Below are 16,706 nucleotides of genomic sequence, written 5' to 3'. Positions count from 1 at the left end.
GACGCCTTTACTTCTCTCCGCCACACTCTGTGTACGTTACTTTTTCTTCTACATTCCTCACATTTGTCAGTGCTGCTCACTACACCCCTTTCACACACTTTCCTCCGACACAGAACACTGCTCTCCCACGGCCCGCTCCTCCTGAGCCCTCATCTGCCCAGCTGCTCGCCTCTCACCGTTCGCATCTGTAAATGTTTCCACTTCCCACCCCACACTACTCACGTTTCAGAGTAGTCATCTCCTTTCGACGCCCCTCACATGTTAACCTTGTATCACCTCTTCACATCGACCAATGGCCCTTTTATAACACGTTTTTAAACTCAACCTCTCTGTGACATCTGCCCCCCACTCTACTTCACGTCCCTCAGCCAACTGTGACGGACCTTCACTTTTCAAAAAAAAAATGATTCTTCCTAGTATATGCATCAATGTCTCGCTCCGCACAAACTATACACACCTCTTCACATCTGTCAGTGTCACTCTAATCTTGCCCCTTCTTTTCCGGTTATTTTGAATCTAAATGTCAGCATGTTCATTGGCGGACTAGGGCAGCGCGCGACGCCTCCTCATTGGTCCGCCTCTGCATTGTTTTACAGCCACATTCTATAAGGACCGAATGTTGACATCAAAAGAGGACTGGGAGGGGTCCTGGTTTGGTATTGACAACTATCTCGAAACAAGAATCTTTAGCTAAGTGCAACAGTAGGTATGAAGAAAACAATACAGAATAGATTGAATTCGTAGCAAAGCGATTTAAAAAGACCTGTCTCACTTATAGAGTTGGTTAGCGAACCATTCAGAGATGTTGAGATATTTTTTTTTGGAGTGGGTGCTTCATTCAAAATAGCGCCTTATAAATAGCCCAACATGTTTGAAGTAGCAATTACAGGTTTATGACTTTGAAGGTATTGCTTCCAAATTTGGCGCGTGGTGTATGCCCTTAAGCGAATCCAAAATATACCACTAATATTAATATGTCCGCCTGTAAATGCAACTTGTGAACATGTAAAGCGCTCCGAAACCATCGGGTCGAGTTCGCGCTATATACAACTGCACAAAATGGAGGAAATAACAGCAATAAAAAAATAACGGCACGTAACTTAAGGAACGCATCTACGCCTTTAATAATAGCTAACACGTATATCAAATTACGGTTCATTATGAAAACGTGTGCGCGTTATTGGCTAAATAACACGCTTTAGACTTTTGTCAGTGGTACATTCAATGGAACCAGATACAGTTCAAATATGGCAGCCTACTCACCGCTGTGTAGGCAGCCCCATTGTTATCGACGTGCCGCGCCTTCATCCTCCTGATTGGTCCTAAAAGGCTGCCAGACCTCCCTCTCAGGTACCGCCCTTCTTTTGACCACACCGACTCCAGCATGCCTGAGGACTTCCCCCGTTTCCAATTGGAGTTTCTACAAGGAAGAGGGTTACGCCTTCTTTCGTGAATGGCCGTAGTGTGTGTCACTTGCCTTGAGAAGCTGTCTCTATTGGTCAGAAGCTTTGAAATGGGGCGGGGACAGAGACTCTTCGATTTGGGAGTGGGGAAAAAAATAGAAGTTTGGAAATCTGCTCTTTTCTGGGTGAAGCCCAAGTTGAGGTAAAGTGAGAAGGGAGGCCAGGAGGAGCCAGAAACCAGGAGGAGAGCAAGGTACAGGGCATTCATGTAATGCGATTAAGGGGGCGCTTTGCGGTGGACAGAGAACCACCGGTGTTTTGTGCAGGGTATAGTGGACATGTGTATTGGGGCCAGGGTGAGGTTACTCAGTTCAGTGTGCTTGAGACTGACTACATGTGATATTTAGCCGGGGGTCTGTACAGTGGGCTACGTGCAATATGCGTGGGGCTGTACTGTGCATAGGGTGGTGTGTTCGGGGGACTGCATGTTAAGTGTGCATGGGCAAGGAGGTGGAAGCTCAGCGTAGTGTGAGAGAGACGCGCGTGATTAGGGAGGAGATGGTTCTCTGCAGGGGTGCATGCACAATTCCGTTTCTAACCGGGAAAAGAGTTGGCGCCTATGTGCAATATACGGCTACTCGTGAGTGGGGTGTGTGCACTTGGTATCGGCATAGAAGATGAGGCTGGGCAATGCGTGGCTGCGGTGTAATATGTACAGGGACAGGCAGAAGAATTGTCCATGGTCGAAAATTGAAACTTCATTGAACGTCGGTGGGGGGAGCTGCATGCACCATACAAGAGGTAGATGGTAGCTACACATGGTGTCTACGAATAAGGTGCTTTATGTAACTTATAAAACGAAATCTGTAATTGGGGAAGGAAGTTGGTTAAAAGTGTGTGACGCTGACAATGCGTATAGCAGTTAGCCGCATACAGTGTAAGCAGGGGTCTTCGTGCACACCACGATTTAATGTAGCATACATCTAGAAGAACAGTTAAACTGTGAGGGTATTGTATGCAAACATATGTAGAACGTAGCCCTGTATGTGCGTGTACATGGTGTCACCCATAGGCTGTGTACCACCGTGGCTTTTTTTGCGTGGTAAATTCAGGGAAAGTGTTGGAGTAGCCGACACTGACACCTCACTTACAGAAAGGAGGGCAGCTGCGGAGGCGAGTGATCTGTACATACAGTACATGGTGGCGAACTGTTGTAAGCTTGTAACCTAACGGATGAGTGCTGCACAACGACCAGTGTGGTGCCTGTGTGTACATTCGGGACAGGACTTCTGGGCATGTGCTAAGAGACCACAGCATATATAAAATGTGGGGAACACGGTTAACAGAGGGTGTTGTGCACAAATATCAATGTACTGTCTTGGAGCTGATTAGTGCTCGTGCCTCCATTGTGTGTCAGTGGGGTGCTTATGGGAAGCAGTGAGCCCTGTTACTTGGGGTCTGTACGTGCCATACTAGGAGATACATTGTGTCCACGAGCTTATCCTGTGCAAAGGACTCTGGTACAGCATTCATTTTTGTTGCTGTTAGGAACCCTGAGGCAACACTGTGCTGTGTGAGAAAGTATACGTTGTCTGTTTCTTCTGTAGTCGGGGGCAGTGCAGAGGGGTACATCATTCCTGTGCTCGGGGGTTTTCAGAGGGGTCCTGCACCACCCGAGAGGTCCTAGTGCTGCTCCTTGCTGTGTGATGGAATGCCTTGGCAGCAGGGATGAAGGATGTGCGTGCGTAGGAGGGGCATGGATGGCGGGTGTGGATGGTACATGATTGATGGGTGCGCGGAGTGTGGGAGATGGGACATCGGGAAGGAAGGGTGTGGGGGGGGGCAAGAACTGAGGTTTTACAGAAACGTAAGTAATGTAGGGGAGAAAAGCTGCGATCGAAAACAAGAAAGGTGGGTTAAGGGAGAATGGTATGTATGGGGAGGGTGGTATGTATGCCGGTGTACAAGCTGCCACTGTTTAAAAGTAAAGAGCATGTGTATATACCTACGGGGAGGTGGTGGCTTAGATGTGCATGTGTGAGCAAATGGCTAGGGGTACGCGATTCAGGACTAAGGTGTGTGAAACAATGTAGAAGTGCATGTATTTTTGAGTAAAAGGTTAATTAATAGATTATTATAAGTGTGTGTAAGGGGCTTAAGAAATGTTAATAAGTGTACTTAAAGGGCTCAAAACATGTGTGCAAAAGGCTGTAGGAGTGCGCAACTCGGTTGGACATGGCTATACCTGTCGTCTTGACTTTGGGCAAAGGGCTGTGGAAACGGATGTGCAATGGTGCTTACAATCGACTGTAGGAATGTGCAAGTTGTGTACCTAAAGATCTGAATCAGTGTGCATGTCTGCGTGAAATGGCTGCAGGAGTGACGAGCTCTGTGTGTGAAGGGCGGCAGCTGCAGGCTACAACTGAGCGAGTTACTTATTAAATAAGAGCCCTGCTCGTTGTTGAAATGCAGGTCTGACTTAAAACATCCATAGCAGGGAGCCGGAGGAAGGTCGCTGTTGTGAAGGGGCGGGGCAAGGGGGTGCAACTGCCTTTCAGTAACGCTATTCCCTATATTGCATGCAGTGGGCGGCTATAATGTCCCTGTCTCTCAAAGAAATGGCAAGATGCGTGCCTCTCATCCGGCAGTGCTGCTTGCTCTGGTCAGCTCCCTCTCAAATAATAGGTTGAAGCGGGCCCGCAGTGTCCCCGCGCACTGTCCTTTACCTCACACGGACCAGCCTCAGCGAGCTGTTCTCTCCAATGGTTTGCCGAACTGCACAGTCTGCCATTGTGTTTTTAGAAATTCACTCCACTCTTTCTGTCCCCTTAATATCCATTTCCTGCCTCTGACCACCCTACCCTTTGATGTCTAAGACCCAGTGACTCGCAGCGAGTGTGGATTTACAGCTCAGCCCCTCCCCCCTCCTCGCTCCCCTGCCAAGGAGAAGCGTGCAACAAAAACAGAAAAAAAAATTGAAAAAGTAGTAAGCTGGCTCTGTGCCCATGCTGGGAGCCGCTCGGGGCTCAAGGGCTCAGCTGAGGGGCTTCCTCGCTCTGGCTGCAGACCAACTTTGATGTTTTTGAGGGGGCAGTGGTGGGATGACACAACTAAACCATTAAACACCACGTTTTGCGCAAAGAATCTGGCCTCTAAGCTTTGTGCTCCGCTTTCTCCAAGTGCCGACAGAACATGTGCCGGATTCCTGGCTTGGGTGTTGCACATGAATTGTTTTCGTGTATTTTTAGCTCTGGCCTTTCTTGTGCGAGAGACAATGCATGCTGTTTTCAAGGTTTTAGTTACAGAGGCGCCAGTCATAGGACCGCCAACACGGAATGTGTGCATGCGTCGTGGAACTTCGGCCATTTAGGAAATCTTTCAAGACTTGTCTTTATGCTCTTTAACTTGCTGTGGAGGGTTTCCGCGCAGTAAGACATGTCTGTTGCTAGCGCCAGGACACCCTCATAGGTATCCACTGTGCCCTATAAATCACTAATAACATACATGTATACCCTGGACACAAAAGGTAGAAAAGTGTGAACAAGGTGGGAGTACCCTGGAACCCACCCAAAGGTACATTTGTTTTGTTCAGATGTGACCCCTCTATTATTGACACAGTTCATATTCTGGACAGTTTACTGTCCAGTCCAGAACGGACGAGCCCTGGATCTACGAGGCCTTGAAAGCTGCACTTTTTTTTTATTATAGTTCCCTTTTTTAGGTGCTTTCTATAGCCAGGATTGTCATTTTGCAGTTACCTTGTAGCGCTATTTTTTGTGTAATACAAGTGCGTGTGATGAAAGTAGCACCTCTGGAAGATCACGTTTATGTTTTTTGGACAAAACAAAATATTGTGTAAGTATGCGTGTGTATTGGAATGCACGGATACGACCAATTGTAACTGTGATTTTATCTTTCTACTTCTGAGCCTACTGATGCTTACGGTTACGTCACTGTTTCTCCGTCTGTTACTGACACTTCTTGGCGCTGTGTGCTATGCTGCAGTTTTATGCCGCCTCATAGTAACCCTGTATCCGAACACTTTAGCGAATGTCACTTTTCTTTGTTTCAGACAGAGGGGGAGCCTCGCTGAGCCTTTTTTCCCTTTTTTTCCTGCAGCTTCCTCTGCACCGGACTGCGCCCTGCACCTCACCGGGGAGCGGACATGAGGATGTATGCGGCTGCGTGGGGTACCTACCCCCTCTGAGGGGCAAGACCAGTGCTCGGGGTAGGAGTGCTGCAGGAGAAGCCCCGGGTCTAGCGCAGGGACGCGCTGCCTGCTTCCAGCTCCGCGAACAGCTGCGTCGTTCTCTCCAAGCCCCCTGCGCCGACGGCTCCATCTGGGGGAGATAAAACCAAGGGAAACACCCAGGATCGCCGGCGCGGAGTCTTTTTTCCCACCTTTGCCTGTTTTTGGAGGACATCGTCAGGAAACGGATTGCCTATTCTGACAACGCTGTAAACATGACGTCTCCAGCCAGGTTCAAGAAGGACAAGGAAATCCTGGCAGAGTATGACGCCCAAGTCAAAGGTAGGCGCCGGGGCTGTGCTCTTCTTTGCTTGTGCATCTTTCCTGGGGTCCAGGCAGCCCCAACTCTGGTCATTGTAAGACCCCCCTGTGTAGAATACTAGTGTATTGCCCCTATTTAGAAGCTTGCGGGGAGTGGGGGTGCGGTGCTCCTTACGTTTTTTTCTGTCATGCATTCTGTTTGCTTTGCAGGTTTCGCTGCATCTAGTCATGTATTTGGTGGTGGCTGCAGCCAGTGTGTGCTGTTTTAAGAAGCTGCAGTGCTGTTTTTTTGCATGTTACAACTATGCTTTGCCTTATCTTTGGGCGTATACGAAAGGGTGCATTGTGTGCTTTGCGAATCCAAAACATGTTCATTTGTTTGTCTTTTTTCAGTGACATTTTGTTGTATTAATGGATAGGTCCTGGCATGCCTTACCAATAACCACCGTGCTTTTGTTTCTTTTTTTGGGGCGAGGCGTTTTTAAATGTGACGTCCTCAAGCTGAGCAGCCTGTTTGCTGGGAGGCGGCTTGACAGGTGCCTCCTGCAGGGAGCATGATAGGACATGCTGTCTGTATCTAGGCCAGGAGCGCAGCATGCATATTCATCCTGCAGGCGAGGCATGTCTCTTATTGCTTCTCATTTTATTGAGGATTATTGAGCTAGGAATCACGTCAGCGGCCCCTGGCCTGGCATGCATTACTGCAGGATCTTGATTAAGACGAACTTGCACGTTATGCATGTTTTTTTTTTTATCGCCTCTTCTCGTGCCTGGACTTAACCAGTAAACAGCTGGTACACACCAAAGAACTGAATTAAGAAACGCTAATACGATTTATCAGATTGCATTTGTTTGTTGGGAGTCCTGTCTCTTTAAAAATGGGACCCTTGTTGGGAATAAGAGGTGGACTCCTTCTCTTGACTCAGGTCTGTTATTTTAATAAAGGTCACTATCCTTCAGGCTTGTTCAAGGTGTGTTGGAGTATATACAAGATATGTCTATCACATACAGAAACACCACTGGGGATTCGGCTGTAATGTATGTGTTTGCCTTTCACAAAGGGTAGGGGCTAGCAGGATCCTAAATCGTTTATTCTAACTGGAGCATCATTGCACCGCGACACACTTTTGTTAGTCGCACAGCAGAAGGAGGTCGGGATGTCCAGCTTCCAGAGGAATAGTTTTGGAAATTAGAACCGTTTTATATACAAAGGTCAAAATCTTTGACTGCACATGTGATCTTAGTTTGTGTTTTTTGGCGAACGTTTTTTTTTTTTTTCCTCCCTGCAACCCCCTTCTATTTTCTGCCCAACACCCAATCGTGTAGAATTTGACTCTGCACTAATATCAAGAATATTTACAAATGTCTAGGTGCTGTTAACATTTTTATGTAGGTTGTGCCTATCGTGCATCCATTGTGGCCAGGTATCAGATGCTCACTGTGCCATAGACCGCATGCTCCCAATGAGGCCAAGTAAGGGGTTGCTTTTGAGCCCCTAAGCAGGGGGTGTGGTTTAGTAGTTCTTCCTGGCTGAATTGTTCCTTTCAGGTCGAGACCATGATTGAATTGCATACAGTTGGTCCATGTTGGTTATGGACAAAGAAGTGACACAGTGGGATGGATTACATCGAGAACATGTGGTTTAGAGGAATTCAAGAATTTGCATGCATTACTACTTAGGGTTTCCAGAGTCTGAAAGTTCTACAAAACTGTACAAAAGGCAGTACGCGCTGTACAAATCTAAACTTTTTAGATAGCTACGGTATCAACTGCTGAGCGTATGCATGCAGACATGTAGTTCAGGGCATGCATTGGTCTAGTGTAGTAACCTTACCCTACAGGCATCTAGGCACAGGTATACATTTTGGTATGACAATGAGCTTATGGAAAAGTGCCTTCCTCCAGTTCTGAAATGTGAGGACTAACCATCAGGCCAGTTGTGCTGTACTTCATGCCTTCTAAGGTCAGGTGGTGCATGCTTGTACGTAGTAGGCGTTGCTAGCCTTGCCAGGTCACATGCTTGGCACTAGGCATAATAGGCATTTGGTGGCATGGAGGTAGAGATCTGCTGTTTCAATCATTCAAGTGGCTTGTAACTCGCAACTATTCTGCTGTAAGTGTCTCAAGGTGCTGGGGGAGGGAGGGGGAAAAGCGATCTGTTGCAAGGCACTGTGGTTCAGTTGATGAGCCATGTCTTGAGGTCCTTCCTGAATTGGGGCAGTGACAGTGATTGCCTAAGGGGAGATGCAGGGTGTTCCAGGTCTTTGCTGCTAGGTAGGAGAAGGTTTTTCCCCCAGCCGTGGTCTTGCAGATACGTGGAATGGCGGCCAGGACCAGTCAGGCGAAGCCGAGGTCTCTGGTGGGTGCGTGGAACGAAAGGCGATGGTTGAGGTATGCAGGTTCTGTAGGGCTTTGTAGGCATGTGTGAGGAGCTTGATGTGATTCTTTTGTTGACTGGGAGCCAGCATAGGTCTCTCAGGTGGCTGAAGATGCGGCAGAGGATGTGGAGGATAAGTCTGGCCGAGGCGTTCTGGATGCTTTGCAGTTTCTTGAGGAGTTTCTGGGTGATGCTGGCATAGAGTCCTTTGCCGTAGTTGTCTGCTGCTGATGTGTGTGGGTGACCTTTCTGGACTCGGTGGGAATCCACTTGAAGATCTTTCAGAGCAGGTGTAGCATGTCGAAGTGGGATGATGAGACCGCATTGATCTGGCGATTCATGGTGAGCGAGGAATCCAAGATGATGCCCAGATTTTGTGCGTGGTCTGTCCGTGTGGGCAGAGGTCCAAAATCTGTGGACCACCAGGAGTCGTCCCAAATGGAGGCCATGAGTCGTCCCAAACGGAGGGCGTGGAGCCTAGTGTGAAGACTTAGGTCTTCTTTGAGTTTAGCCTGAGGCAACTGTCCTTCATCCAGGTGGCGACAGCCTTCATCCTGTCTTGGAAGTTGCTCTTGGTGACTGTAGGTTCGTTGGTGAGGGAGAGGTTCAGCTGGGTGTCGTCGACGTAGGAGACTATGTTGAGTCTGTGCTTCCTATCGAGGGCTGCGAGCAGGGCCATGTGGGTGTTGAAGAGAGTGCAGCTGACTTCTGTGGGTTCTGAGTGGAACAGTGGTAGCCTGACTGTGTTCCATATCAGGGCATTTTCGCAGACGTGGAGTCATGTGCATAGGGTGCAGTGGGAGATGGTGCCAAAGGTGGCTAAGAGGTCCAGGAGGATGAGGGCTGAGGTTTCGCCTCGGTCAAGGAGGGTGCAGACGTAGTCTGTGGCAGCGAGGAGAGAGTCCTCCATACTGTGAATTCTTCTGAAGCCGGATTGAGAGCGGTCCAGGATGTGGTTCGCCCCGATGAACTCTGAAAGTTGGGCGTTGATTGCCTTCTTACCTTGGCTGGAAAGGGGAGCAGAGAGATGGGTCTGAAGTTCTTGAGGTCCTTCGGGTCGGCAGAGGGTTTCTTCAGCAGGGTGCTGAGCTCTGTGTTGTTCCAGTCTTCGGGAATGTGGTGGAGTTGATGGAGCAGTTGATGCTGTGGCAGAGTTCGGGAGTGTGTTGCGATTAAATCACTTTTAAGTAATTGTGTCATTACACATATGTGTAATTGCCCCCTGAAACAATACCCATGAGATGTTGTTTGATACAGAAGATGTGGTGCTGGCAGGGATCCGAGGGTGATCCTGAGTGGATGCTCTTCATGATATTGAGGGTGTCGTCAGTGGTGAGGAGAGTCCAACTGATCAGGGTCTGCTGGGGTCTGGTGTCGTGTGCAGCGATTGCAGCGATTAGAGTGAGAGGGTCTCGGGTATGGGTCGTTGAATTTGTTATAAATCTCCTTAATCTTCCTTTCTGTGTGCCCTATGGCTGACAGCAGATGCCTTTTAATCCGTCTGTGCACTAGAAGTCTAGAAGACATTAAAAATTGGCTTTTATAACCTCCGGAGAAGTACACGTTGAAAAGGGCTACCCGTCTGCCTTGAAGTGGGATTTTTAACTGGGTCTCTGCTGGCTATATTGAGATGCATATTTCTTATATATAGTGTCCACCTCTTAAGCTAGTGATGTCTGTCTCTGTATAGCATGAAGTGATGTAGTGAACTGAGTACACCATTCATACAGGGCATACTGTGACCTTAATCACTCTGAGGCACTTAAAAGAGGTAAACATTGGAGTCTGAGGTCTTCAATGTTGGTGCAAATCTATATTTTGGACTGTAGCGTTTCTATACTGCTTACTACTGCTACATGGAGTGCTGAATCACTTGCCTACACGAGTAACGCGCCACACCGTGGAGGGTGTGTGGTTGGAAGGAATTTTTTGGGGCCTGCCATGTGGGAAGTGTTTGTATGTTGTGCGTGATAACCACTGAGGTGCAGTTATTGCGATATAGGGCGCAGGTCATAGTAATGTGTTGGGTGATAAAGTGTAAAAGACAGACTATATGCCTCTACAAATGCCAAATGTTTAAGTTTAATTGCAGACTGTAAATGACTCCCGTTTGGATCAGTTGTATGTAAGTGTATCATCTGGATGTTGATAAAATCTGACTTGGTTCCAGCCTGTTTGGTTCAATGTTTGACACCGCTAATGTACTTGAAGCTGCTCACGTTGTCTGTCCATGTTCTTCCAGCTCTTCAAGCTCTCTGTGTTTTAAGCTCCCCATACTCGGTCCTTGAGCCACAAGCTCCCCACACAGTCTGCCCATGTACCACTGGTCCTCAGAATTAGTTCACTACACTCTGTCCATGTGCCACAGGCTCCTTGCATTGTCCATCCTTGTGCCTCAGGTCCACAGATTGTCCAAGTGCTATAAGTTCATCACACTCTGTACTTGTGCCATTGTTGTCTCGCTGTCTGTGTGCCTCAGTTCTGTTCATTGTAGTGAAAGTGAGTTGCACTTCAACCCCTGTAAGAAGAAAACAATCGAGGACACCCTGCACTTTTTCTGCACCAGGACTAGAATAATCGTTCTGCAACTTTCACGTTTTCCTGGGGGCTGCTTTCAGAGCACCATAGGTTGTAGAGACCCAACCATGACATCTCCATTGCTTTATATTCTAGTCATGGTCTCCTGCAGCTTGGGACTGGTTTGAACATATGTTGTTTGCCTGGTCTGACTTAAGTTTCCAGTTCGCCTCTGTCCACCACCCTGAGTTCACTGGCGACCAATAGCGTCTGTATTTTTATTACGTTTGTTAAAGCACGTCATGTTGGCGTTTGGGAGATCGAGAGTGCTTGAATGTTAGATGACCCTTTCTAACTCGTAGCTATGTAAGCAAGTCTCTTGTGTCCTAGAGGCACCCCTCTCTGATGGCATGGTGGTTCCTCTGTAGCTTGTCTACAGTTCATGCCACCCTTTCTAAAGCCATCTTTAGTCGAAGGATCTTGTCACAGAACTAAAGCGAATAATACCTTTTCAGAATCTGCTACTGGCAGCAGCATAATTTCCTACGCGCACATGCATGGGCCTTGGGAATGACATTCAGAGCATTATTTAATTACTGATTCAAAATGGCAGACACCATTTGGAATTCTAAATTAAAAAAATAATTTTAGTAGTACCAAAGCACTTTTTTGTCCTTTCGAGCAGCCACAACTGCTATGTGCTACTGGAAAAAAATAGAAAAAAATACAAATAATAAAAGAATATGTTGGACTGAGTGGTTCGGGGAGCAAAAGAGGAGAATCGGGTGGGGAAGCAATGGGGGCTGGGAGGGGGCAAGGGGAAGATAGAGGCACTTTGAAGGGGCTGGTGAATGTACCCAAAAATGTAATGGAAAAAAAACCTGGCAGAGTTGGAGTCAGTGGACGAGCTTGGAAAGGGAGCAAAACGGAGCACGTGAGGCGAGGGCAGGTGTTTGGCGGCGGAAACCGGTACTTGAGGTAGAGAGCTATAAAACACATGAACCCTCATGGTATGCAAAAAGAAATAGAAGAAAGTAGTTCCCTAAATTTGAGAATTTTCACAAGTCAGGCAACCTAAACCATCCTGAAAAGGTTATGCTCTAGGAGAGGAGGGACAAACGTTTGAAGAGGTTGGCAAGTTACTGAACAAGAAAGAAGCAAATTAAAGTGACAATAAAGCCAGTCAATGGTAAATGTAAATGTACAAGAATTTATATAGCGCAAATCACCAACCGGTCTCTAAGCGCTTGCTTAGGGAACCCGTCCTGGTATTCCCCTGTGAGATAACCCCGGCAGGGTATCCACAAGGTGAAAGCCAGGCATCCCGCCGCGAGGGGCCGTTGTGGAGATTAAGCAAGTTATTGCCCAGAGTCACAGAGTGTGAACCCGTGAATCGAGTAGGCACCGGAGCGAGAATTGTCGAGTCCAAGGACATTTTAGGACTCAAGACCCCGCCGAGCCGGGAATTGAACCCTGGTCCTGGGCTGACCTCTGCTTCCAGGTCTGCCTCCTCTAACCAGTGAGCCACACTTCTCCACTGTGTGGTAAGCAATGAGTGAGTGCAAAGACCACTAACTTATTAGTATGGTTCACCCTAAGCTGCCAGGTAGATGAGACCTCAATTCATGACATTATCTGAAGGGAAAAAAAAAACACTTTCTTTCACAGCTCACTAACAGGTAGACATAAAGGGCACACTAATTATTTGGGTTTAAATACTAACGAGTCGACCGTCTGTCTTAAATGATTACTCTTCAGTTCAGTGGTTAATGACCTACACAGTCTGTGTTCTGTCATACGTTTATCCCTTACTCGTTTGTTGGCCTTTCCAACACGCAATCTCTTCACCATTATACTGAGCCTCATCTGGCATTGTGCATGAACGAGGCACTATGCACAATAAGACACACGGCTAAAGAGCTGCATCTGTAGTTTCCAGTTGAGCTTGACCAATGACTGATTGATAGAAGGTCTCACCTTCTCCGCAGCGTTCGGAATTGGTGAGGGGGCGTGGCTATCCCCCCTCTGTTATTTACACACGACACTAAAACACTCCCCACACAAGCAGCACTGCACCCACGCACTTTGTATCCATTGATCTACTGTGCGTAAGTGTCAGGACACGCTACGAGCCAGTATAAAAAACACTATTAAAGCACTGTTAAAAACACTATAAGAGCACAGCTCTAGTCAGTAGTGTAACACCGGAGGACAGCTTGTACCCCCACGCTTCCGCCACATGCGCGATTTGTCCCACAAATCTGTTTGTTTTATGGGGAATAGGGGCATGTTGCCAAGTAACATGTAGCCACACACCAACCAGCAACAACTAATTAAAGTTTACAGAGTGCGTGTGGAGAAAAAGTGTGTGAGGTCTACCTGCAGAGAGATCTTAATTCAGGTTTGGTCATCAATTGATTGAAACAGCCTCAGAGTTCCTCTGTATTCTAGTTGCTGGTATCTCCACGTTTCTGCCAGTGATCTGTGGCTGGTGTTGGAATTGACCCAATTCTATCCTGAATACATGACTTGTGTGGTTGCATGTCCACACATTTGCAAAATGAGCTAAGAATCTGAATGCCTGGCACCATTAAAATCTAACTAAAACTGCCTCGTGCAAAGAACAAAGCTCCTTAATATGCAAAGTAAAGGAGTTCAACAGCGAGAGGAAGTTGGAGAGAAACCTGGAAACCTAGTGAATACACGTGGTTCCATTTGACAGCAGTGGTGCGCCTGGCCTGGGCCAATTGTGGAGTGCCTGGTATGAAGGTAGGATAGCTGCCCTGGGTAATGGGTGGACCGCTTAGCCTGGGCTTTAAGGATGGATTGTCTGGCTTGTCAGTGTGGTACACCGTAGGTAATAGCTGGATCATACTATGCCTGAGAACGTGTAATGTTGAACGTCTAGAATAAATCAATTTTTTTTTGGGGAAGGATGATCATGACTTTAATTTAAAATTGATATGGGAATTGAACATATGCACTGCACTGTGTGATCTGTGTAGACTATAGGGTGTCCCTACTTAGCCAGCCCCCATCATTCCTTTATACTTTTGTTTGTTGCTGCTACATTAACAAAGCTGAAATATTTGTACTGTGCTGCTAATTTGTAAACTATGCCCAAATATAAGATGGTCTGTCAATTCTGCTAATTGTATGGAACTCTGGAAACCAGACATGGCTTTGGTATGCATTCTAGAAAAGCATCCACATGAAGTAAACACTTACTACATCTACAGCCCGGTTTCTATGCCAAAAGTAGGCACTTAATAGGAGACTAGATGGGTTGGTGGTCCTTCTTTGCAGCACATTCTGTCATTATTTGTCTTAATCTGTTTACTTCGTTATGACTTACTTGCAGACCTTTCCTGTAGAAGAGTTAGCGTTTGCTTACAACTTCACACTCTCCCTACGCTCCAAAGATCGCTCTTATTCAGATTCCCATGTTAGTTATATATCTACTTTTATAACCATGCATACTCCAAATGACCCATATACACAATGTATCATGTATGCAGAATTAATTTCTAGAGGCCTTCATCAGGATATGGAGGTTATGCTAGTTTTGAGGGAAAATCTTCAGTGAATTGTATTAGTGCAAGTGGCATATTCCTAGATTTGGAGTAATTAGTCTATTAGGAGAAAGCCAGATAGGCTCTAGAAGGAACTACAATGCTGAAGCAGGTGATGTAGGCCTCTTCATGATGTAAAAATCACCCAATGTGGCCAAGATGATGGGCAGGTGTACATATGGAGCTGTGATTGCAAGGACAGCCAACTGGGCTCTTCAATGTGTGTATGTAACTTTCAGCCCGATTTATTCTAAATGTAATAGTTTTAATTCCCTTTCTTAAATTCCATTTGTTTCTACCATGCAGCATCCATTTGTACCCAACGCTGAACTTTGATAATCTTGAATGGGCCTGTGCACTATCGGAAGGTTTGATGTTTGCCCCTGATTGTGCAAATTAGCTATCAGGTTATGAATTTAAAGTTCTTGCCACACGTTTTCTTAGAAACAGGTCTGGGGTGTATGTGGTGGAATGACCACTGCGTACCATTTAATGGTTTTGAAGCAGCACAATCATTGTTCTTTAATGCCAGTCATTCAATTGCAATCAGATCTAGGGTAAAGAGTGTCCTTTCACAGCTATCCAATCACGCGTATTTGATTTGTATAGCTTGTCATGCATTTCAAGGGCCATCTCTGGATGCTTTGGGTGGAACAGAGAGGACTTAAGATTGAAGGAGTAGCTGCCAAATAGAAATGCCAAATATTTCAGCAGACTGATACTTGTAGTGACCGCAGTGGATACCATGCCTTCTATGCAACAGACTTACTTAGTTCACATAGACGAGGTTATGGTGTTGAAGACCAGTTGGATGCCACACCGTGTGTGCATTAGTCCTACTTCTTTTTCGTGTTGGCCAGTTGAAAGAGAGGAAGACACACTGATCACAGCGTCGTGTCTATGTGCCAATGTGTGACTTAGTTGCGGATCTGCACATTTGTACTAGGAACCAAGGCCTGGAACAAACTCCCCCTTTCCTTGCGGTCTTTCTCCCAAGAAGCCCCTTTTAGGAAGGCATTGAAAACTTGGATTTTCTCCATGTCTGACACTCTGTGTAGAACCCTAGTGTAGTGGCTGTGTTTAAGAAACCTGGACTTCTTTCCCTATCCAACTCTCCCACCTGGGTTGTGTAAGCGCCAAGATACTCCTTGGAGTGGTAGCAGCGCTCTATAAATGCCCATTACATTTACATTTACATTTACCCGAAGTAAGATGGCATGCGGCTATTGCTTGCTGTTCCTTTTCGTAGCATGATTCCCTCGTCACATCCCCGCAGGCACATTCCTAAAGTGAAGGAGTTGGGAGGCCTTCAACGCGTCAAATATGACTGAAGTAGGCTCATTACCATTCTAAATATTTGCTATGTTTCATAATATTTGCTCTTCTTTTGTACAGCTTTGAGGTAGCGCCCCTGGCAAGATGTACTCTCTGGAGGAAATAAGTGGTGCCTGTGTGGTGGGGAGGCTGGGATTCTTCCTGTGTCATCTACCGTGTATCCCGCAAGAATCCAGCTGGCTCCAGGGCTGTTGGGAATGCCCCCACGGTTGTTTCTCGGAGGCACTATCCAGCCCCTCAAGCATCCCCTCATGCATCCACTATTCAAAAATTACACTCTGTCGCTTTTGGAAATGCACTGTCGTTTGCCAGTCTATGCCGTAGTTCAGAGAGTAATGCGTCTATCCCAGAATTTGTCTGAATCATGTGGGCCCCAGTTTTTTTATCCTGGAAAGACTGACAAAGTTGTTTATCTTTCAGAAATGGTTTAGTAGTGGCACGGATTTCAGTAACAGTGGCCGTCATTTATAAGACAACACGGTTTCATTTTTTCTTTAAGCATTAGATTAAAAGTAAGCTCTTATTAGTGATCATCTGTTCTGGTGCACTTTACATATTTTGGTGGTCCCTCCTATTTTCAAGAAGGCTGTTTGAATCAGCTGTTGCCTCCTTTGAGGCTTATTGCTAACACCCCCCACCTCCTTCTCCCCCGCACTGGACACCTTACTAATGTACTCTTTCTGAGAAATCAGTTGTGACTGGGACTTGCGGGAACACACCCTCCCTTCAAGTAGCACTCATAATGCCAACCTAGTTGCACAAACCTGGGAACACAAAATACCCTGGATGCAGAGCAGACACAACTAAGACACCTTATCTTATGTTTGGTTCAAGATGGGCTGCACCGGAAATCCTAATTACATTTCATCATCTGAATGATAATGTAACAGCTAGGCTCACCTGATTGTGTTTAACAGCAGGAGCAGCAATCTTGGGGTAAATGCTGAAGGTCATAAAGCTCGTCAACCTGTTTGGGACACTTGCAAGCCAAT

General features: G+C 46.6%; 2 protein-coding genes across 8 annotated transcripts in view; one reads left to right on the top strand and one right to left on the bottom strand.

Annotated features, from left to right (window-relative positions):
• Positions 1–1,344, bottom strand: part of RUMY1 (regulator of UNG2 and MKLN1 interacting yippee protein 1) — a 107,570-nt gene extending 106,226 nt beyond the window's left edge. For 2 of the 7 annotated variants that reach the window (XM_086923418.1, XM_086923419.1), the window contains exon 1: positions 223–299. In XM_086923418.1, coding sequence (XP_086779544.1) covers positions 223–238 — 16 coding nt within the window. In that variant the 5' untranslated portion in view covers positions 239–299. Of the gene's footprint in view, positions 1–222; positions 300–457; positions 608–1,263 lie in introns of those variants that run through there. The other 5 variants (XR_015296018.1, XR_015296019.1, XM_086923422.1 and 2 more) reach the window with 5 other exon arrangements.
• Positions 1,345–1,537: 193 nt separating this feature from the next.
• SRGAP2 (SLIT-ROBO Rho GTPase activating protein 2) overlaps positions 1,538–16,706 on the top strand; it is a 539,260-nt gene continuing 524,091 nt past the window's right edge. Inside the window, exons 1-2 of the mRNA XM_086923416.1 lie at positions 1,538–1,656; positions 5,523–5,934. Of these exons, the coding sequence (XP_086779542.1) occupies positions 5,868–5,934 (67 nt within the window). The 5' untranslated portion in view covers positions 1,538–1,656; positions 5,523–5,867. The remainder of the gene's footprint in view (positions 1,657–5,522; positions 5,935–16,706) is intronic.

The sequence above is a fragment of the Lissotriton vulgaris genome, chromosome 5 (genome assembly GCF_964263255.1).
Source record: "Lissotriton vulgaris chromosome 5, aLisVul1.2, whole genome shotgun sequence".
NCBI classification, from domain to species: Eukaryota; Metazoa; Chordata; class Amphibia; order Caudata; family Salamandridae; genus Lissotriton; species Lissotriton vulgaris.
This window is presented reverse-complemented; position numbering and strand designations above follow the sequence as displayed.